We start from the raw sequence: 22,519 nt of genomic DNA on the forward strand, positions 1-22,519 counted from the left end.
AGGGGTTGCTGGAGGCATAGCACCTCAGTATCCCCTCCAGATCCTGGTTGACCCGCTCCGTCTGGCTGTTCGACCGGGGGTGGAAGCTGGAAGACAGGCTGACGGAGGCGCCAAGGCAGGTGGTGAACACCTTCCAGAACCTGGAGGCGAACTGAGGGCCACGATCGGAAATCATGTCCTGGGGGAGGTCGTAGACCCAAAAGACGTGCTGGACCACCAGCTTAGCAGTCTCCCGAGCCGAGTTTGGGGAGGGGGACGAAGTGGGCCGCCTTTGAAAAACGGAGAATGGTTGTGAATCCATCTGATGGGAGGAGGGCAGAGATGAAGTCCAGGGAGATGTGGGACCAGGGGCGCTTGGGAATGGGTGAGGGCTGTCAGGGGGTTACACAATTATAATTACAATTACACACAGGTGCAAGTGATACGTTTTTGACGAGGTGGCACAGTGGACGGCCGGAGGAAGACACCTAGGGACCACACTGGGGAGTGCGACCCCCATCTGTAACAACTTTGTAAATGTTTTGTATTTGTATTTTTGCCCAATTCAGATTTATTTACTTTTGTCTGAGGCAGACACATTTCTATTAATTTGGTTTAAAAGCAAGTGTTTGATATTTCCTGTAAATAATATATAGTATTACTATATTTGAAATGTGCAAGCTCTCGGAGCTAAATGAATTGACTCCAGGGTAAAGAAAGAATACTAATTCAGAGACAAGTAACATTTCCCTCGCAAGAGGGAGACAACCTTAAGAAGAATGGTATATTCACTAAAACTGAAGAACTTCAAATTGTTGTGATGCTATTTCAATGAAGTGAAAAGCATAAAAGGGTGGAATGTCAGACTTAGACTATTAGGACACATGCTAATCAGGCCAACCATTTGGAACTGGTTTTCACCATACCCAATGATAGTGAGTAATACAGTTAGGCCTGCGTAACAATAACTATCAAATAAATTAACACACAGGTTGGTACAGTATGACATGGAGATGTTAATGCTTTGTATACTGCTTCAGATTGGGTGAGAGACCAAAGGGTAAAACACTACAAGAGCTCAGACCACACGGCTGGACCCAGAGCATGGACTGCTCTGCTGCCGATTACACCAGGTAAAATATTCCTTAAACACAGAAATTGTCACTGTCCTTTTATTTTCTTACACAAGCCTAATTCAAATGGATTTATTGGCATGGGCAGGTGGATGTAGAGCGAAAAGAGAGATGGGCACTATATTAAAGTTTTGAACAAGGAGCGCAAGCAGTGCCAATTTGGCAACTTTTTTAATTCACTCAGTGTAGTAACAGTAACTGTTCGGTTACATGACACTGCCGGGTGCAACTCGAGTGACACCCGGTATAGTCGGCGTCCGTGTTGTTTTGTTGTCCGGAGGTTAGGATATCGTTTTCGGTGCGCAGCTCGTCACGTCCAGAAGAGGAGTGTTGTTACGGAAGGATGTGATGATTAAAGTACAGTTAACCATGGTGCCATCTACTGCAGAATAGCGGCTTGGCCAAGCAGAAGAGAACCCACACACCCGTTTCCATAGAGGGCTGAATATAGATTGGTGTGAGAGACGTTGTGGGCGGAATAGGCAGCGGCTTCCCAGGCTTGATTTTATGTATTTATTTTTTTTCCTCTCCTGATGGATGAACAATGGAGAAACTGTCAGCCGAAATTTCTGGTGACCGTCCTCTTTGCCACTGCGTTAGATCATTGTTTTTGATGCTGTTGTTGTGTAGGAGGGCAGGGACGGACCCGATCTTTTTGGATTTCTGCTAGAAAACACAGAGAGTAGACTCGTGTTTTCCTCCTCTCCTCGATTCTACAAGCAGCAGATGCTGGCGTTGCTGTCATCCCGGCGATAACATGGTGAAATTCCCTGCTCTCACCCAGTATTTCCCTCTTATCCGATTTCTCGTTCCTCTCGCTATCACCAACATCGCCATCGACCTCGGAGAACAGGCAAGTATTCTATTCTACAATGATGCTATTCTATCATGATATTGTTGTCATCGTGTGAACAGTTGAATGTCGCAATCCATTGTGTTTACAGTAGAAGGTGCGATACCATTTCTATATATTGCGCTGCGTTTATGTTTAATATTTGTTAATCAGTGGCACTGACATCTTCTCCCGGTATTAGTGACACAACTGTCAATTGCTTTGTCCCATACCATCAGTGAGTGTCACAGCGCGGAGCCCATCTAGTGGTATCCCCATCTCCTGCTGCGCGTTAGGGAGGCTATAGGGGTTTGCCATTGAAAACAGTCGGTCCCACAAACAACGTTAGAGCGCATCATCTGTGTGCGCGTCAACAGCTGGCAATACAGTATTCGCAAACATGTGTTAGGTTGCATTCAGGACTGGACAATGCAAAACCAATATGAGCGAGATGATGGTGCAGTTTTGGATGGCCTGATTTGTCCACATTTGCGCTAGTCACCCCCAAAGCGCATTTTGGCCTTGTTGAAGCCCCCGACATGCGTTTTGGGATTTTTTTTTATGATTGGAAGACAATTTCCTCATAGGCTATTTACTCAACATTTTGATCCAATTGTACAATGAAATAGAGCAAACTAGTTGTTGAAGTCCATAATATTCTTTCCTTTCTCCGATAAACTGTGACAGATGACTCAAACACCCATTTCAATCATGTGGGATTAAGATGTAGGTCTATGTAGATTGAACAGGATTCCTAAAAACGACCTAATATCGTTTAGGCCTATTCGTGAAGCAGAATTGAGCGGGATGTATTTCAGGCAATGTGTCTATCCTGTGGAAAAAGAGAAAATATTATGATCTAGCTATATTATTTGCACGAATAGCATTAACTGTCTCAAGTGCTGTGATGGCGTTTTGAAGGTCTGTAGTCCCTCGCGAGGAACCGCTATTTTTGTATCTTGTTATGTTTTTCAATGTGTGTCATCCCATATGGAATGGACCATGTGTGTGGCATGACATGGAAATAAATAAATATTTGCCTGGTACTTTGAGCAGTGAGCCTATAATACAACATTCAATTATCATAAACTGTCAAATATAACTCCTACTGATCAGGACTGGAGTCAATTCCATTTCAATTCAGTCAATTCAATTCAATGGACCACAACCCTACTTTTTTAAGGGTGAGTGCTCCCCGAAGTCTGATGCTTCTGAATATAAGGGAGTTTTACCACTTCAGCCTCTGATTTGGCTACAGTGGTGAGGGGCCTTGGCTGGACATGTTGGAATTGTTCAGTGGTCAAACAAAAAAAACTAAAACTATCCTCATCTCACTTGTGTACTAATAAACAACACCTAACTCCAGTACTATGCAATTACAAATAATTTCCTATGTAACAACATATAAACACAATGTGTTTACCATATAATAGCCTAATTCACCTTATCATCGGTATATCCACTAACTACATGCATTTATCTCCTTTGGCAAAAATAGATAAAGAAAACAGTCGATGGTTTCACGGTCGGTGGCCTATTTCCTTCTCTCTGAAGGAGACTACACTCACAGACTGTGAAGAGGTGTAGCCATTGACATTACAACAAGACCTCACCTCATTGGCACGAAACGCCTGACATCCACCCCAGCATCCCAAAATGCAATGTCCTCATTGGACAACCACTTACAGTACTTAATCTCAATGTGTTGTAAAGGTACAATTTGACATGTATTTTTACAGTCAGAAAATAGGAGGATATAATGGTGACAACCCACTTTACGCAGGAAAAATAGATTTGGAGGTGTAGTTTGTTATTTGCTGCAGGCAAGGATGAAAATAGCAGGAGGGGGTTTAATCTCATAATAACCTGAAGGGAACATCTCCCAGTATTCAGATAACATCTGTTGTTTGCTACGTTGTGCCCTTGTCACATAACCAGGGGAACGTTGTCTAACAAGACCACTATTGCTCGATTAACCCAACCATGAGTGAATGAAGGCTGTGGTAATAATCGCTGAACATCACAAACCTGCAACACTACAAACTGACGTCGCAGTGAACCTTAAAGTTACATTGTATTAAACCTTGACCTAGGATTCTGAAGACAGGTTGACAAATGCTGGACTTTGGCAAAGCTTTTTTTTTTTTTTTTTTTACAGGAAAATGTATCCATAGTGAACTTTCCATAGGTTAACGGCAAACTAAACACAGAAAACCTTTCATTTACATTTTAAGTGTGACAAAATCAAAGCAGGGGATTCCATCTGGGGATTTAAATTGCACTTTCTTTGATGCTTCACAGTTAGTTAACCTGATAAGGGGCACAACATGAACAGCAGGGTCAAAGTTCACAATAATGTATTTCTCGATGACAAGGGCAAAGACCGTTTCATTGAGCCTCTACTGACAGTCGACCTGAGTATGACCTGAATGTCGTTGCAACAAACTACACTGTGTCATTCTAATGGTCGTCTGAGTATAAACCAGGCTTATGCACTGGGCGAAACTACAAATGCTAAGAACCAGCCAGACCTTTATATTCGCTGGTTTATGTTTGGAATTGTTTGTTTAACCAGGTAACAATAGTTATAACTGGTAACAATCAGTTACAATACAGACCATAGTTAACTTTGTCTCTGATGAAGACCCAGAACAGCTCAAAACATTGACAGACCTATAAGGTCATAACAATTGTACGTTATGGAGAAATCACTTTTAAGCTTGGTTTCCTGCATGGTAGAGAGGGTTCTCAGTTTCCTTCCTACCCAACCATTCATCTGTTCCTGCGTGAGACACAAGGGAAACAGGATTAGGGTTACAGAATTGCTTGCGTGTGTGGGGGGGTATTAATAACTGTGCTGTCCTTTCTTTGGGATGTCTGTGGTGTCGCATCAAAGGAAAGGTGACAGTAGATAGCCCTTGACGGGACTGCATGGTTGTGAATTGTACACTTGGGTTACAACTATTTGATCCCAACTCAACCCAATGGAGGAGTTTACTTGGGAAGACCCTTTGTGAAGTGGACAATTGCCTTGTATTGCCTCAAAGGATGCTGTCCACTATATTCTGAATTGATTGAGTTGAGTGTTGTTGCATGTGAAATGTATTGTAAATGTTTTGCTAGTAAATCAGGACACACCGTATTTTGTCCATAAGCACGACTTTTTCAAGGACCTAGACAGCTATACTACAGGATGGAAATTAAGCTAGCTCGCTAGCCTGAGGCTAGTCTTTTTACAAAGCTGGATTGTGAAAAATGTGACCAACTAGCCCCTCGGGCCACTGAGATTTGTGTGTTTTAATTCCAAAGAAACAGCTAAGTAGTCATCACTGAATAGTCACAAAGTTATGTAGCTGCACATTTATGGGAAATAAAAATCACATATGAATCTAAATATGATTTATCTCTGTATTAAACATAATATTTTTGCTTTAGTCGTTTTGGACAGTGGGCTTGTAGAATGTCACCCAGGATACTAGAAATTCCAGTCAACTAGCTGTGCCCAAAATCCTTAAATTCCTTCCCTGGTTGTGATCAGCATTTATGATAGTACCAATGTAATGCCACTAATATGATAAAGGAAAGGTGTGTGTATGTTGTGGTGGGTGGTTTCTATGTCTCTTGGCAACTAGAGCTAGTGGAAACCTTACTCCCCCTGTTGCCAATTCTAGTCTGGAAGGTCATGAAAGACATGTATTGTGAGTTTAGACACAAGTAAGGATAGAACACCTAATTCTGTCACTAAGACAAAACAGCCTTTGTCTGAACAAGATTGCCTCCTCCGAAAATGGCAGCAATGCATCGCAACACCTGATAGCATCAGGTATCATACAGCGAGTAGACTAATTGCAATATGCTGAAATAGCATGAATGTTAATCTAAGGTTGAGGGCTGATATGAGCTTTCAGAACTGATAGTTGTGCAGTACAATGCATATTAGTGTGTAGCGGGCAGATGGGCACATAATGGTGGCCTATCAGTACTATTGTTTGGTGGTCTATCTATTAACGATACTATTGTTTCTGCCTACACGTTTTGCTAGTAGACTGTGTTGGATCGTTCATTGGTGTGATGACAGCTTATAATATTATGATTGACTATTTAAGTCTGTAAATGGTGTGCAAAGTTTTGCACTTGTGTTTCCCAGACAGAGAAACAGAAATGTATGGTTAGGTAAAAGTAAAAAGAAAAAACAAAGGTGACTCGTGAAGTGTCACCTTTTGTTGTTGTCTGCCCACAAATGATGCAAATACACACCTGCATTTTCTTGGTAAATCTGGCAAATAGGTGCAGGAATATGACCCCCCCCCCCCCCCCCCCCCCCTGCGTCTCTCTCTCAGGCTCTGAACAGAGGGATAGCGGCGGTCAAGGAGGATGCAGTGGAGATGTTGGCCAGCTACGGCCTGGCGTATTCCCTGATGAAGTTCTTCACAGGGCCCATGAGCGACTTTAAGAATGTAGGCCTGGTGTTTGTCAACAGCAAACGCGACCGCTCCAAAGCCGTCCTGTGCATGGTCGCCGCCGGGATGATAGCCATCTTCTTTCACGTTCTCATCGGTGAGCTGACTTCTGTCTTTCTCTCTTCATTTCTTTACGTATTCATCTATTGATAGCTCGCTCTTTCTTGCTTCACACTACTCTTTTCCTTATGACTTACTTTGGATTTATTTGCGATACTGTAGCTGATGAATTTGTCGTTTTTCATAACCTGGTAGGCTGCTGTATCTTCAGTCCCTGGAGTGGAATGGATAATACAATGTTGCACCTTGATGAGCAGTAGTTTACCAGTGCTCTTATTCAATGTGGATGAGCATCATGACTGGTTGTGCCTCCTATCTATCATCTGTGTCAACAGATAGAGAGTGCACCTCGCTCTCTCAGATGTGTTCATTCTGCTGTCTCTCTCTTGAGTCTTTATTTGAAACAGAAGTGTAACCTTTAGTAGTGTTAAGATTGAAGCAGACATTATTTTTCTCAGCTGACCCTGACCAGATGTGAGTCGTAGGGTTGTCCCCATTTATGTACCCATTGAAGGAAATGGGGCCATGTAACCCAATGCCATTTCTAGTCACAATATGAAAACATTAAGGTAGGTAATTAGGTGCCCCTAATTATATAGTCATTTTAACATTGAACACTTAGCTGTTAATTTCCAAAACTAAACTGATGCTAAAAATTCCAATTTGTAGGTGGTTTCAATGCAGTCACTCATATTTGACATAATTACTGGCTTGAGCAGGTTACCTCATAGTTTAAGACAAAAATATATCAAATTACCTTCGCCCTCATGGAAAAAACACAGATACAAATAATCATTTTATCAAAATGGCTGTCACTGCTGAAAATGTAGGTAGATAAGTGGGCAGAGTGGTGTTATTTGGCTTCTTGCCTGTATCTTATCACTCATTAGGTGACTGGGCTAAAAGTGTGTTAAATGCAAGGCTTTAACTTGACACTGTTTCTCAGAATGTATGAGGATTGTTAGGTCTGTTTTGAGATAACATATTATATAAATCAATTGTTGTTGAGGCAATTACATTGTTCAAACATGGAATGGCTACACCAGATGCATACTTACTAATAAAACTGGTAGTCCAAACATTGAATCAATAAGATAATACTATTGTATTACTTCCTGGATGTAACTGGAGCAAACTCGCCGTTCCCAACTGTGTTCCACTGATGTAAAGGCTTTTATCTACCACAACCTATCTGTGAACTCTCCATGTACTGTAAATCCATATTGTCTGGTAACATTGTTTCTTGGGCCCATTAGCCTACACAGAGCTGGGTTACTACATTATCAACAAGCTCCATCATGTGGACGACTCTGTGGGGAACAAGACCAGGAGGGCTTTCCTCTACTTGGCAGTGTTCCCGCTGCTTGATGCCATGGTGAGTAGCCCGCCAGAAGCTGCCCATGCACTGCCTCCTGGATTCTATTCCTCTTTTAGGCGTTTGAGGTTAGGAAGTGTTTCACTGACAGTGGAGTAGCTCACAGCCATTGTGCTATTTGTAGAAGTAGAAGTTCATCTTACTATACATTCTGGGATAATAATCTTTGCTGTATATATTTGAGAAGTACAAACCATGCTGATGCATCCTGAACAAGCTACTGTCCACTAGTAACCCTAACCCATGTCATTTGTTTTGTTTTGAATGTCAATTTGGTGATTTGGATTTCTGTTGTCTGGCTTAAGGTCTACCTGTGTTAAAATGATGATCTATGTTGTACACGATAGATTCTAGCATATTTCTTCAAGTAAACAGAGTTTCTGGTGAGTAATGCACAGTACATGCAATAGATAGTCTCTTATGGGCCAGACATGTTGCCTCCCACAAATTGTATATGCTCCCGGCATACCGTCTGGAGGCGTATTGTTTTCCAAATCCTATAGATGGATGGGCCTGGAAGTACGCCTATCATTATTCCTCTTCTGAATTGGGTTGTGCCTTATCATCAACATCTCCTCATGCCACCCCCTTCCCATGTTGCTAACTTATTGAGGCTTGCCGATGTTAGCTGTCTGCACTAGCGATAGAGATTCAATTTGATTTATTGAGAGCACAATTTCCACCTTCATTCTGAGCCCCACCTACCCAAACTTGTGAATTCTCGGTCGAGGTGCCTGTCTGTCGAAGGCTTCTTTTCTCAAAAGCTGCATCCATTATTTCCAGACGTACCGCATTAGCTGGTACGGATGGCTCCAGACTATGCCATATGTAGAACAATCTGTGACTGTTTGCTGCTATTATTTGCTATTTTCTTCTCTATTCATTCAGGTAATATGTGTTGTTACTTACCAACTGTTCAGTGAGTGTTTGGTGTTCTTCTCAAACCATGGAGTTTTGGTCTATTCCATTTCAATTCAGTTTATTCAGTGATTTTAATTTCACTGAATTGTAATTTCAATGTACTTCCTGAATTGACTGAATTGAAATCACTGACTCCAACCCTGTGTTTTGATATGTTTGCTAACTAAACAGAGAGTACATACAGTAATATTGTTTTCAAACTGCTCAATGAATACAGTATTTGTTTGACAAGCTTTTTATATAATGGAATTTCTCCCTGGGTATTGGGTGCTTTTGCTGATTAGATAGTGGGTATTTGCTTGCTGCTGTTTTTTGGTTATTGTATAAAGGAGGGTATGGAGACAAGTTTGTAATGTTATCTTATACTGTTGCTAACAAACCATTACAGTACATAGGGCATAGAGCTGCATCCCATCACAACTGTAACGCAGACCTTCTCATAAATCAGAAATACAAGTTAAGCATGTTTCAGTTTAGTTTTCAGCCCACAGTTAGTATTTGTGCCTACATTGTTGCTAGTGTTATTGAAGTGTCTCTGACTGCTGTTTCAGGCCTGGACACATGCCGGCATCCTTCTGAAGCACAAACACAGCCTCTTAGTGGGCTGTGCCTCCATCTCTGATGTCATAGCACAGGTAAGAAGCAGTCAGCAATGGACCTGTTTTTGCAAATAGGCATAAAGTGCAGTTGGGGAAACTGGGGGCAATTATAACATTTTGCAATTAACTCTGTTACTCAGAGACCACTGAAACTAGACCAGTTGGTTTTTTTTAGATCAGAAACTTACTCTGTCGGCTAATCATTCATACATGTGTAGGTTTCTAAAAAGGACGCTTGGATCACTTTTAATCCAAAAAGTCTGATGTAACATTTGCCCCCATGAGCGGGGGCAATTGTAACAGTAGGCGGGGGCAAATGTAACACCTTTAAAAAGACACAAATAAACCCACTTAATTCCCCCAAAAAATCGGAAGACAAAATAGACACACACTAATGCCCCATTAACACCTTTAATCAGTCCCTCCAGGATTTTGCAATGTTTTTGTGATAAATGCTTGATTTTGCTGAGGCTTTTCAATGTTTTTCTAAATATTTTGATAATGTTAATTTTACTTAAAGCAATTAAATGTAATATGTGCTCAGATTGACGACTTTCTCTTGTGTTCCAGCACTATATTGCACTTAACAACTTGACTCCACTGTTGTGTAAAACACTGGGAAATAGTTTCTGCCTTTAGCTTTACCTTACCAAGTATAATAAATAGCTGTAAGTAGGAGGAGTTTTTTCGTGTCCTCCAATCAGGGGAGGGGGTGGTAGGGATTAAAACATTAAATAAAAAATACATTATGCAAGCAATGATTTCTGAAAGAACTTAAATGCTATCTTCCCATTTCAAAGCTGATCTATCTTTCAAAATGTTTTAGAAAATCCAGTCCCCCGCGGGCCTGATTGGCCCAACCAAGGGGCTGTGTCTTTGACACCCCCGCCTCTAGTTTAAAATAGCCCAATGCCACAGACTGGTTAGTGTGATTCACAGTGGTGGCAAATTTAGCTACATTTACATTCATGGCATTTAGCAGACGCCTTTATCCAAAGCGACTTACAACAAATACATTTGTCTAAGTAAGTGAATCATCTATCCATCAGTCATCTTAAGAAAAAGTAATCTATGCTAGGACCAGGGGCTATTGGCAGTCACAATGCTAGAAGAAGGAAGAATGACTTTCTTTTTTTAATTTATTTTATTAATTTATTAATATATTTATTGAGGTCTTTAGGAGGGACAGTTAAGATGTAGCCTGAAGAGATGGGTCTTCAATCTACGGCGGAAGCTGTCACTCCCATCTCCTCGTGTGCCCAGGACCTGCTTAACACTGTGTTACAATTGCCCTCGGGTAATTGTAACACTGAGCTACATTTGCCCCAGACCCTAGCAGCCATGACAAACCTTATGTGTTGAGGTGGCAACAATTCTGACACATGCCAGTAATCACAATGATACAAGTTAGAATTCATAGACATTAAATACAGCAGAAGAAAACCTGCAGATGGTGAGATATTTGACTGAATTTGTTCATACAGGGAGTAAACCTAACTGTGCATGTACTAGATGAGTTTTATCTCTTTAACCTGTTTCTGATTGGAGAAAAGCAGGATGTTACAATTGACCCCTGTTACATTTTCCCCGGTCTCCCCTATATCTTGCATGATTATGCAGAATTCCAAATACATTTCAGTAGATATGCATCCATCTCTGATACCTTTGCACAGGTAAGAAACAGTGATCAATGGACCAATTTTTGCAAATATGCAGTTCATGAGGTGTTGTATAACACACACACACACACACACACACACACACACACACACACACACACACACACACACACACACACACACACACACACACACTAACCTTCAGGCTCTCTCTCTCTCTCTCTCTCCCTCTCCCTCCCAGAAACACACACACACACACACACACACACACTCACTCACACTCTTTCTTTCCCTCTCCAGATTGTTTTTGTGGCCATCTTGCTCCACAGTCATTTGGAGTGTGTGGAGCCTATGCTGATCCCTATCCTGTCCCTGTACATGGGTGCCTTGGTGCGCTTCACTATCGTAGGCCTGGGCTACTACCGCAACATCCACCACAAAATCCCTGACTCCAGCGGACCTGAAGTGGGGGTAGGTCATCAAAGCTTGTGAGGTCATGGTGGGGTCAGGTAATGATTCTGTCTTCAGATATTTAACCTCACTATGTAACCTCACTTTGTTTTACACTACAGCATAGTCTTGTTGTGATGCGTGATCCCTCTGTTACATTTTGAGACTTTAGTTCATGAATTGAAAAAAGAATTCCCCTGAAAAAATAATGGTCTGTTTTGCCAATTAATGGACTGAATTGATCTTGCATTGACTGAGCTAAAATGGCATTGAATGATTGTACTTTAAGTCATGTCCTTCCCTCATCTAGAGCCAGAGTTTTCCTGACCACATGATCTTGCTAGGAAGCTCCTGGTCCTACTCATCACCTCCCCTTTCCTCCTTCTGTTCCATAGGGGGATGCCACTATCAAGAAGATGCTGAGTTTCTGGTGGCCTCTGGCCCTGATCCTGGCCATGCAGAGAATCAGCCGGCCCATCGTCAACCTGTTTGTGTCCCGAGACCTAAAGGGAAGCTCAGCTGCTACAGAGGCAAGTAGCCTTCTGGCCTCATGTAGCAGATGGCTTTTTGATAGCATTACTCGATGTGTTGCTTTTGTACACACACTCAAGATCCTATCTGGTCAATATGTAGAGTTTTGCATGTCAATGAAAATTCTATCTTCTCCTGTCCCAGAGCCTAGGCTATTTTCCTATCGAGTCCCAATCCCACTGAAATCCCAAATCCTGTTATCTACAGTATCTAGGAATCTGACCAACTTTGGTCATTTGACTTTTGCTTGACTGTCATTACAAAGTTAGAATGATTCGACAATGCTACTCAAAGTGCGCTCTGTGCGTCCAGAGGGAGCTCTGTGTCGAGAAACCTACTGCTGAAATGCACTGAATTAAATGAAGATAATAATGATAAATAATGATAAAATGATAACACTCTGAGTTTATGAATGGCCTGTTTCACAATTCACAGCAACATCATTGATGATGAAAGATAGCTACTCTATCATTACTAAATATCAGTTTAATTTGCGATGAAATGTTTACATCGTGGCACAGCCAAGGTGGCACAGTGCCCCTCTTACATTCATTGGGTTAGGGTTAGGTTTAGATTTTTTGACTCTTGTAAGGAATTATTAAATTATTTCCGGTATTGAAACATGGTAAATTTGATCCCTAGTAGTGACCTACATCTCAGTAGGAATGTCTACACCTACAGGAGTTGTCGACTACGTTCAAAACTGTACACCCAACACAAATACGTTTTTATTTGCTGTAAACAACTAGGCCCGTCACCTTTGATTTGTGTTCAGTCTTCTGACTGCCATATTTCTTTTGAGGAACAGCAGGTCATTGGGTACACAGTCACAAGTCTGTGAACAATGCTGAGAGTAATGAAGTTATTGTAATTTGAAGTCTTGTGACTCCAGAGCACTTAAGTCTCTGGAGTCATCTTGTCCATGGCTTCATTGTAATTGCTTCTTTATCAACTGCTCACGGTCCCTCTGTAATTGCAATTGGAACAACCTTGCATTGGTTTATTGCTTCTTGCCTCATGAATGTACCAAGTGCTTTTTTTCTTTCTTTCTTAGTTGTAATTAAGTCTAAGGTGTAATCAGTGTGATGATAGAGGGCTCTACTGAGAAGTAGCTCTCTGAATTCTGAGTCTCTAGATTTGCAATACAATAGTGTATGTACTGTATTTGTATGTATGTATGTATGTATTGTGAAACAATGTTTGATGGGCCAAGTGAGTGTGCAAATCTACTTTGGTTTGAATGGTCGGTGTTCCAAATATGCACCCCATGTTGTACCTGTATCTTATTGACCTGGTCAAGTCAGGATAGTCAAATTACAACCTGGTCTTTCACCTTCTTAAACCTTCAATGTTTTAGTCTGTTTTTAAAACGCAGGTATACAGTACCTGCCAACTCCCTGTTGCAGATGCTACCTGGTCCAGTGGTTTGCAGCTCTTTAAGAGTGTGTTTATTGTGCTTTGGGCAGGCGGTAGCAGTTCTGACTGCAACCTACCCAGTGGGTCACATGCCTTATGGATGGCTGACAGAGCTGCGGGCGGTTTACCCTGCCTTTGACAAGGTAAGATGAGGTGTTTTTGAGGAAGGCTAAAGGGAGGGTGGACAGGCCTATGCCAATCATCAAAATTGCATTTCTTTTTTAAGACTGATGTAGATAATATTATCATTTGTAGTTTTTACAGTCTGCTACTGCACTTTACCGGGAAATAACATGATACCATGCTCTATTCGTCGGTAGAATATGCGTGTCACTGGTGAAATTCACAGGAAGCAACGCCGCCGATTAGCACTTTTCGAAGGGTGCGCCGTCAGACTCGCCATTTAAATGGACAGTCTGCCTCAGTGAGACTACATAAGTATCAAACACCAAACATTTCAAAGACATAGAGGACCTAAAAACCCCCACTACTATGCTGTTTCTTAGGGAGAAGTATAATGCTTAATGTGTCAGTGTAGATACTGATTTCAGTGAATGACTTGTTGCTGTGTGAAACATTGCTGCACACAGAGATAGGTACTAGATAAGCAGCTGTAAGGGAACTTGTCAAAGATGTGAATCAGAGACATCCCCCTTGACACCCTTTTGTCACAATTTTTCCCGATGCCCCATTTCAAACCGCCGGTGCGACAGTACTGCAAAAATCACACCACAGCAAGATACACCTGTTATTAAAATATGGCACATCATTCCATCATTCCATGTGTTTTGGCGGGTCCTGGATCGCCAGCAGACAGCTAGATATACCCCTGCTTTGAGTGGTAAATAAGCAGAGCAAAGGCAGACCCGCCTGATGATGTCTAAAGACTGTTATTAAGAAAGTCGCTGTGTGATTTTGAAGTGCTGACTCGTGATGTGACGGTGGCAAAGGATTAATCTTTCCAATGGGGGGAGGTTTCCATCAGAATGGTAGTTGTTTCCACTGTTGTAAACAGCTAGTGAATTGTTTTGTTATTTTTTGGGGAGATTTCAGATTTTAATCTCATCTGAATGTAATCATTTGACAAATCAGGCCAGGTATATCAATTTGAATAGTCATAAGGAGAAAATGGCTCTGGTTAAAATGTCATCCTTTTAAAATTCTAATGCATTGTGGATATATACTGTATTAGGTTTCTATAGGTTGCTAATGTATGGCAAATATTGAGCTCAAGACAAAACTAGTCTGTTTTATTGTTTAAGCTATGTGATTACTAGTTGAGAAGGCTGTCATATAGAATTGGCCCAAAACAAAAGCACTAGATATCAGTAAATGTATTATTTGGTTAATGCTTGTGTGTTTTATCCGCTGTGCCCCCAGAACAACCCCACTTACAAACTGGCCAACAGCGGTACAACAATTACAAAGTCCCACATCAAGAAGTTCACATTTGTCTGCTTTGCACTTTCTATTACGGTATGTACAATGTCATCATTCACTTTTATGGGTGAAATAAATGTTTAAATCTGTATTTATAATGTATAAATCTGTTTATATGTAATAGATAAAGAAGATGAAGCCTCTGCGATAAATACTTTGTTAAAGGTAGACTCTGGAATATGACATCATAGCAAAACGAGGGGGAAGAGGCTGACAGAGATGCAGAACTGAGATGCAACAGACTTTACACTGTCGAGTTGAATGCGATTGGCAGTTTATCAGTTATGCTTCAAAAGTTACTAGTGTCTCTCTCTCTCAACAATCAGTCACAATGGAAAATAATGTGATGTCATTAAGGTTCATAAAATCTAGGTGTTAAGAGTTTACAACCTCATGACATAGGCTTAGTTTTCCATCAGCAAATTTAGCCACTGAGTCTGCATGTTTTTCTTATTTGTGTCAACAGTTTTCTCTAAATGTGGGCAGGTAATTAAGACTATTTCTGGACTGTTTAGAAGGTGGCAGAACAGACCCTAGGGAAAAAAACATTATGCTGATGTCCATCATGTTGTCCTAAATTTAGAGAACCATTAAAGGGATAGTGCACCCAATATACAACTTAACCATGATCTCACACGCACCTTGGCTGTGGTCAAAGAGACAGTTTTGGAATGTGTAGTTCCCTGACTGAGATACGTCATAGTCATATTTCGTTGAGTTATGGAAATATATCTAAAACAGCTTACAAACATTCCAATCCAACTCATATCACACAATGTCTCTCTGAATCTTGCTCTTCTTGCTTAGGATTTTTGAAAAAACATCAGGCACAAAAAAGCACATTCCATTCAAAGAGTATGATAGGAGTTGTAATTCACTGTAAAGGGAAACGATACTGTTTCATCCCATCGACAAATAATTGATCTTTAGCTCCTGTGGCATCCTTGGTCATGTTGTTGTGGTGTGTGCTTCCCCTGTTGAGACCCCTAATTAATAATTCAGCTTTTAGAAAGGAGTAATGAGATATGGATTGCCCTGCAGAGGAAGACAAGCCTGTGGTTTTAATCTCTTATTGCTATTCTTCGTGATATTATCGATGATGGTTTCATGCAGGCATTGTTTCATAGAATTTATTCAATGTTCTCAATCTTCATTTACGTATTACCTTACTGAATGTGGATAAAGATATTGTCCTAGCTTTCTTTATTTTATGTTCAAAGAGTATTTCGTTTATAAAACCGCTTAGAAAAGTCAAAATTAGCTCATCTTTAGCCGTTGTCATGGCAAGCAACCCAGTTACCCAATGCCCCTTTTTCCACAGCCTCTTATTGTGACTAAAGTCCTGACACATCTCTACTCAACTGTGTGTGTGTGTGTGTGTGTGTGTGTGTGTGTGTGTGTGTGTGTGTGTGTGTGTGTGTGTGTGTGTGTGTGTGTAGGTAAAGACATTTTTTTATGGTGTGTGTTTTCCATCCCAGCTGAGGCTGTAGTGCTGTAAAAAGCTTGCCGACTCAAGTTTGATGTCAACAGGGTGGTGAAATGCCCTGGTGGCGACTTAACGACTCACCAGGTTAAAAAACAGGAAGAGCCTTCCACAGTCTGATTGGGCCGGCATGTAGCGTACTTGCTTCCAGATGTGGGTTAACAGCCTCTCCCTTGTAAACAAGTGTGGTTGGAGTGATGAGGGACTGGTCCTGGATCAGGTTTCGCCCCACTTGGTTGTTGTGGTCTAAGCCACGGAGCGGTGTCTCTAGATCAGTTGTGTGTGTCAACGAGTTGAAAAGGTCATCAAAAAACACACTCCTCACAAGTTGAAATACCCCTACCCGCGTCATTGAATTGCTAGCTTTTCGGTGGTGTAGCTGATTTACGGTGGTCACGTGTGTTGGCAATACAGAGGACGCAGGTTCGAGACTCGTGTGAGCAACTCGGAGTGCAAAGAAGCATTATTTCCTTTTGTCTGGAGTCTGTGGTTGTGATGGTTCAATTCCTCTCTGTGATACCCTGGCCCTGCTTCGTTGAAGTTGTCCTTAGGCACAGCACTAGGACCAGCTTCTACTCCCAAAATCCTAACCTTAAAGCTGCTGTCAGGAGAATTGACAAGTTACAGTCATTTTTAACCTTCCATTTTTAGCTCGAAAGGGAGCTGTAGCAATAAAGAGTGTACGCCTTTTGTGCGATGGTGTGCATGAGGCTGTTTTTGGCTCACAAGAGCCAAGGATAGCAACTACAGGTTAGAATTATAGAAATATTCTATTGTGTAACTTCCCACATCCCTAACCACTAGGGGGGGATGCAGAAATACCTGTATTTAAGTCCAACTTCATCCTATTCATCCTGGGGTGCCAGTGTTAACCTCAGTGTTTGTTTATGGTTGTCCAGCTATGCTTTGTGGTGTTCTGGACACCTCACGTCTCACAGAGGATCCTGGTGGACATCATCGGGGTGGACCACGCTTTTGCTGAGCTGTGTGTCCCTCCGCTGCTAATCTTCTCCTTCTTCCCTGTGCCAGGTAAGACTCAGCTGAGAAACTTCTGTCTTAAATTCAATAGGGAGGGGAGGTGGTTTCATCAAAATGTAGTCTGTGAACTTCCGGTCAAAGCCAAAAATATCTATCCATTTTCTTTTCCGAATAAAAAGTGTTTCGTTCTGGTAACAGTTTCTCAATTATAAGATAATTTAGAGACTTAATTGAGAAGAAAATGTACAAAAAACTTTTACAGTATTAGCTATTTGTGAAAATCCTGATGGTAAAAATTAAAGGGCATATTTGGCTTGAACTGGAAGCAAGCTAAAAAAAACGACATTCTAACAGCACGCTTTGGACCCCTAGGGCATAGATTCAGTATATGTACATTTTGGCATAATATAACTCCAACATGCAGTACATTTTCTAATTGCACATGGTTTGTTGTCCCAATGCTGCTGTATAACTTGCTCTGTCTCGCAGTGTCAATAAAAAAGGAAATACGTAGCCTTATTCTATAGGTTCAAGTGCTGGACAGGGGAAACCATATGCAAAAGTAAATAATGTGTGCAACCCTAATGCTACAAACAATGATTTACTCATCTGTTCTGTTACCATGATGACAGTGACCATCCGGGCTCATTTGACGGGCTGGCTCATGACTTTGAAGAAGACCTTCGTCCTCGCTCCCAGCTCAGTGCTCCGCATCATCGTCCTCATCACCAGTCTCATCGTGCTCCCTTACATGGGGTAAGTGCACACTTCATAGATTACTACTTTCAAAAGTGGTCATCACACCACTCACCAGTCTCTTGACAATTGAGTTTATGAAAGAAGAGCGCAGTTCAAAACAGCACTGGGTTTGAAAACTTCAAGGCAAGTGAAGCTTGGTCCGTTGAGGAAAAGGATGGTTCTCCCTTAATTTTGAGAAAATAAAATACAAAAACTGCTGCACAAAATGCACTCAAATAGCTCACAAACACAAACAATCAGCTCAAATAGAAGTAGTTTCACTTTCTATGATCTCAACAGTGGTCTGAAATGGTTGAACATGGTACAGCAGGTTGAAAGGGAATAGAGGAAAAAGGATCGGGAGCTTCTCCTAATAACAAAAAAAGTTGTTTGTGTTTTTATTTTTTCACTGTATCTGTTTCAGTGTAAAAATGAGCAGCTTCTGAGGACGGTCCTCAGACCAAATATGCAATCTGACCTCCTGACTATCCAATCCAAATCATAGGCTAGCTAGTTCACTGACTCACTGTGCGTGAAGTTCTTTCTGGCGCAACATTCTGGAGAGACAGAGGTTTATTGAGAGAGACAAATATAATTTGTTACACATTTATTTAGAGAGTTACGTTGTGCTGATTTCCCAATGGTAGATACTGTAAGTTTCAACTATATTTCGTTTGAGGGGTTATTCTGTCAATGCAAATGGACGTTTTGCAGAAGCCTTCTTTTTTTTCTCCACATATTGTAATGTTTGTTTCCAAATGAGAGCATTTAATCACAAATCTTTTTAGATTTTTGCAAAGCATTTTGCATATATTGAAATCGGTCTTTTTACAAATACAAATCAAGAGGGGTAGTAAATTATATTTGGGCTTTGTGTTTTTTGTTTACGGATCATGGTACACATTTGTGAGTTGTACTACTTTATTTTATAATGATGTTGTCAGTAATTTATCTCCATATATACATGTCCAGGAAACCGGTTTATAAAGGATTTATAAACAAATAATCAATTGTTTATGAACTAGTTATGAGTCATTTATAAACCCCTTATAAATGGCACTTTAATGTAAAGTGTTACCAGTGTATCTCTACAAGGCATACAGTACCTTACACACTGCATGTACAGTTGAAGTCTGAGGTTTACATACTCCTTAGTCAAATACATTTAAACTCAGTTTTTCACAATTCCTGACATTGAATCCTAGTAAACATTCCCTGTCAGAAGCTTGTGGAAGGCTAGCCAAAACGTTTGACCCAAGTTAAACAATTTAAAGGCAATGCTACCAAATACTAACTAAGTGTATGTAAACTTCTGACCCACAGGGAATATGATGAAAGAAATAAAAGCTGAAATACATAATTCTTTCTCCTATTATTCTGACATTTCACATTCTTAAAATAAAGTAGTGATCCTAACTGACCTGTTAGGATCACTACTTTATTTTAAGAATGTGAAATGTCAGAATAATATCATAGGCTAGCTAGTTCACTGACTCACTGTGCTTGAAGTTCTTTCTGGCGCAACATTCTGGAGAGAGAGAGAGAGATTTATTGAGAGAGACAAATAGAACTTGTTACACATTTATTTAGAGTTACGCTGTGCAGATTTCCCAAGGGTAGATACTGTAAGTAAATCATTGTGATCCTAACTGACCTGTTAGGATCACTACTTTATTTTAAGAATGTGAAATGTCAGAATAATAGTAGAGAGAATTATTTCTTTCAGCTTTTATTTCTTTCATCACATTCCCAGTGGGTCAGAAGTTTGGTAGCATTGCCTTTAAATTGTTTAACTTGGGTCAAACATTTTGGGTAGCCTTCCACAAGCTTCCCACAATAACTTGATGGAATTTTGGCCCATTCCTCCTGACAGAACTTGTGTAACTGAGTCAGGTTTGTAGGCCTCCTTGCTCGCACACGCTTTTTCAGTTCTGACCACAAATGTTCTATAGGATTGAGGTCAGGGCCACTCCAATACCTTGACTTTGTTGTCCTTAAGCCATGTTGCCACAACTTTGGAAGGATGCTTGGGGTCATTGTCCATTTGGAAGACCCATTTGCGACCAAGCTTTAACTTCCTGGCTGATGTCTTGAGATGTTGCTTCAATATATCCACATAATTTTCCTTCCTCATGATGCCATCTATTTTGTGAGGTGCACCAGTCCTTCAACATGCAAAACACCCCCACAACATGATGTTGCCACCCCCGTGCTTCACGGTTGGGATGGTGTTCTTCGGCTTGCAAGCCTCCCCCTTTTTCCTCCAAACATAACAATGGTCATCATGGCCAAACAGTTACATTTTTGTTTCATCTGAATAGAGGACATTTCTCCAAAAAGTAATATCTTTGTCCCCATGTGCAGTAGCAAACCATAGTCTGGCTTTTTTATGGCGGTTTTGGAGCAGTGGCTTCTTCCTTGCTGAGCGGTCTTTCAGGTTATGCCGATATAGGACTCGTTTTACTGTGGATATAGATACTTTTGTACCTCCAGCATCTTCACAAGGTCCTTTGCTGTTGTTCTAGGATTAATTTGCACTTTTCGCGACAAAGTACGTTCATCTCTAGGAGACAGAACGCATCTCCTTCCTGAGCGGTATGACGGCTGTGTGGTCCCATGGTGTTTATACTTGCATACTGTTGTTTGTACGGATGAATGTGGTACCTTCAGGCGTTTGAAAATTACTCCCAAGGATGAACCAGACTTGTGGAGGTCCACAATTTTTTTCTGAGGTCTTGGCTGATTTTTCTTGATTTTCCCATGATGTCAAGCAAAGAGCCACTGAGTTTGAGGGTAGGCCTTAAAATACTTCCACAGGTACACCTCTAATTGACTCAAATTATGTCAATTGGCCTATCAGATGCTTCTAAAGCCATGACCTAATTTTCTGGAATTTTCCAAGCTGTTTAAGGCACAGTCAACGTACACTTCTGACCCACTAGAATTGTGATAGTGAATTATAAGTGAAATAATCTGTCTGTAAATAATTGTGGGAAAAATTGTATCCCTTTGTAATAGTATCCCTATTTTTGTTAATACTTTGTAAATGTTTTGTTTTTGTATTTTTGCCCAATTCTGATCTATTTACTTTTGTCTGAGGCAGACCTATTTCTATTTCATTTGGTTTAAAAGCAAGTGTTTGACATTTCCTGTAAAAAAAAAAAAATAGACAGTATTACCATATTATAAATGTGCAGGGTCTTGGAGTGAAATTAATTGACTCCAGGGTAAAGAAAGAATACTAATTCAGAGAAAAGTAACATTTCCCTAGCAAGAGGAAGACAATGTGTATCCTTGGCTGACATAGCGAGATTTGTGTTTCAGGGTGCATGGAGCCAGTCTCGGTGTGGGGTCCCTCCTTGCCGGGTTCCTGGGAGAGTCTACAATGGTGGCGATAGCCGCTTTCTACGTCTATCGAAAACAGGTGAGGTACACAAGATGACCCTCTTGACCCTAGACCCACCCTTCATACTATTTTGACATTTTTATTTGTAATACTGCTGTTGTTGATTGATCCTGACGAGTGTATAATGGTTAATTAGTTATGTCCAGCAGCCCGTTCTGTGATATAGTGGGAGGAGCTAATAGGGCAAGCATAGTCCTACTCTAAAAAGCACATAACTAATACAAAAAAAATGTTAAACTTTTAAAGGTCTTTGTTCATATTTTGTTAATCGTTTGTGCTAATTAACATATGACTGATGTTCAGCTAGAATGAAAACCTGTCCTCAGACTTTAGAAATAGTTATTTATTTTTCTTTTTAGAAGAAAAAGAAAGACTCAGATGATGAAGAGGCTGTAGAAGGGGAAGACTCCGCCCCCATGAACGAGGTGCGGTCTAGGAGCCAAATGGATGACATCATTGAACTTCAGGAGGAGACAGAGGAGGAGGAGGAAGAGTGAGCGAAGCACTCGACTGTTAAAGGGTCATGTTCTGAATTGCTTTTTGCAGCCTATTGATGCGCCATCTTAACCATAGAGGCTTCACGAAGATTGGAGAGTCCCCCAACTCCACCCCCTTATTGGTTTAGGGAGGAGAGGGGGAGGGGTCTGTAAGTACCTGCAGCGGGAAAACATTTGTTCCCCATAACTGAGATATAAATACATATACATTCATTATAATATATAGATATCGTACACTGAGGGATCTTCTGATTAAAGGCGCTAAATGAATATGTATAAATAAGTTGTTCTGTTATATTACTTTTATTACAACATCATATTTATCATTATAATCATAATCAATCAAAAAACACGCACATGCATTCAATTGCGCCTTCCAGCTTTTGCCTTTTGGTTGCTACCGAGCCAGTCCAGCATGGTGAAGATGCTAACTTGTACCAAAGCAATGTTGCTCATCACTCCATTTCTCTTATGTTCGTCAACCATTTCTGTGCTGCCGTCCTTTACTTTATTAACATTCATGAACCATTGAGAAAGGAAAGAGAACGTTTTTACTGTACTGTATAAATTCAACCGCTTGGGAAACATATCTTGTTTTATCT

General features: G+C 40.8%; 1 protein-coding gene across 2 annotated transcripts; it reads left to right on the forward strand.

Moving 5' to 3' along the window:
• Positions 1-1,856: 1,856 nt before the first annotated feature.
• Positions 1,857-21,917, forward strand: ankhb (ANKH inorganic pyrophosphate transport regulator b; the record flags this gene model as incomplete). Of its 2 annotated transcripts, none has more annotated exons than XM_083682976.1 (12): positions 1,857-1,965; positions 6,285-6,501; positions 7,721-7,839; positions 9,312-9,395; positions 11,279-11,449; positions 11,824-11,958; positions 13,426-13,518; positions 14,756-14,851; positions 17,198-17,327; positions 17,909-18,032; positions 21,339-21,438; positions 21,783-21,917. In XM_083682976.1, the coding sequence occupies 12 exons, from the start codon at positions 1,870-1,872 to the stop codon at positions 21,915-21,917; spliced, it is 1,500 nt and encodes a 499-aa protein (XP_083539102.1). The 2 variants fall into 2 exon arrangements, with proteins under 2 accessions (XP_083539102.1, XP_083539101.1); XM_083682975.1 differs by having other exon boundaries at positions 1,870-1,965; positions 21,780-21,917.
• Between the last annotated feature and the right edge of the window lie 602 nt (positions 21,918-22,519).

This window comes from Argentina silus, assembly GCF_951799395.1.
Source record: "Argentina silus genome assembly, chromosome: 1".
Classification (NCBI taxonomy): domain Eukaryota; kingdom Metazoa; phylum Chordata; class Actinopteri; order Argentiniformes; family Argentinidae; genus Argentina; species Argentina silus.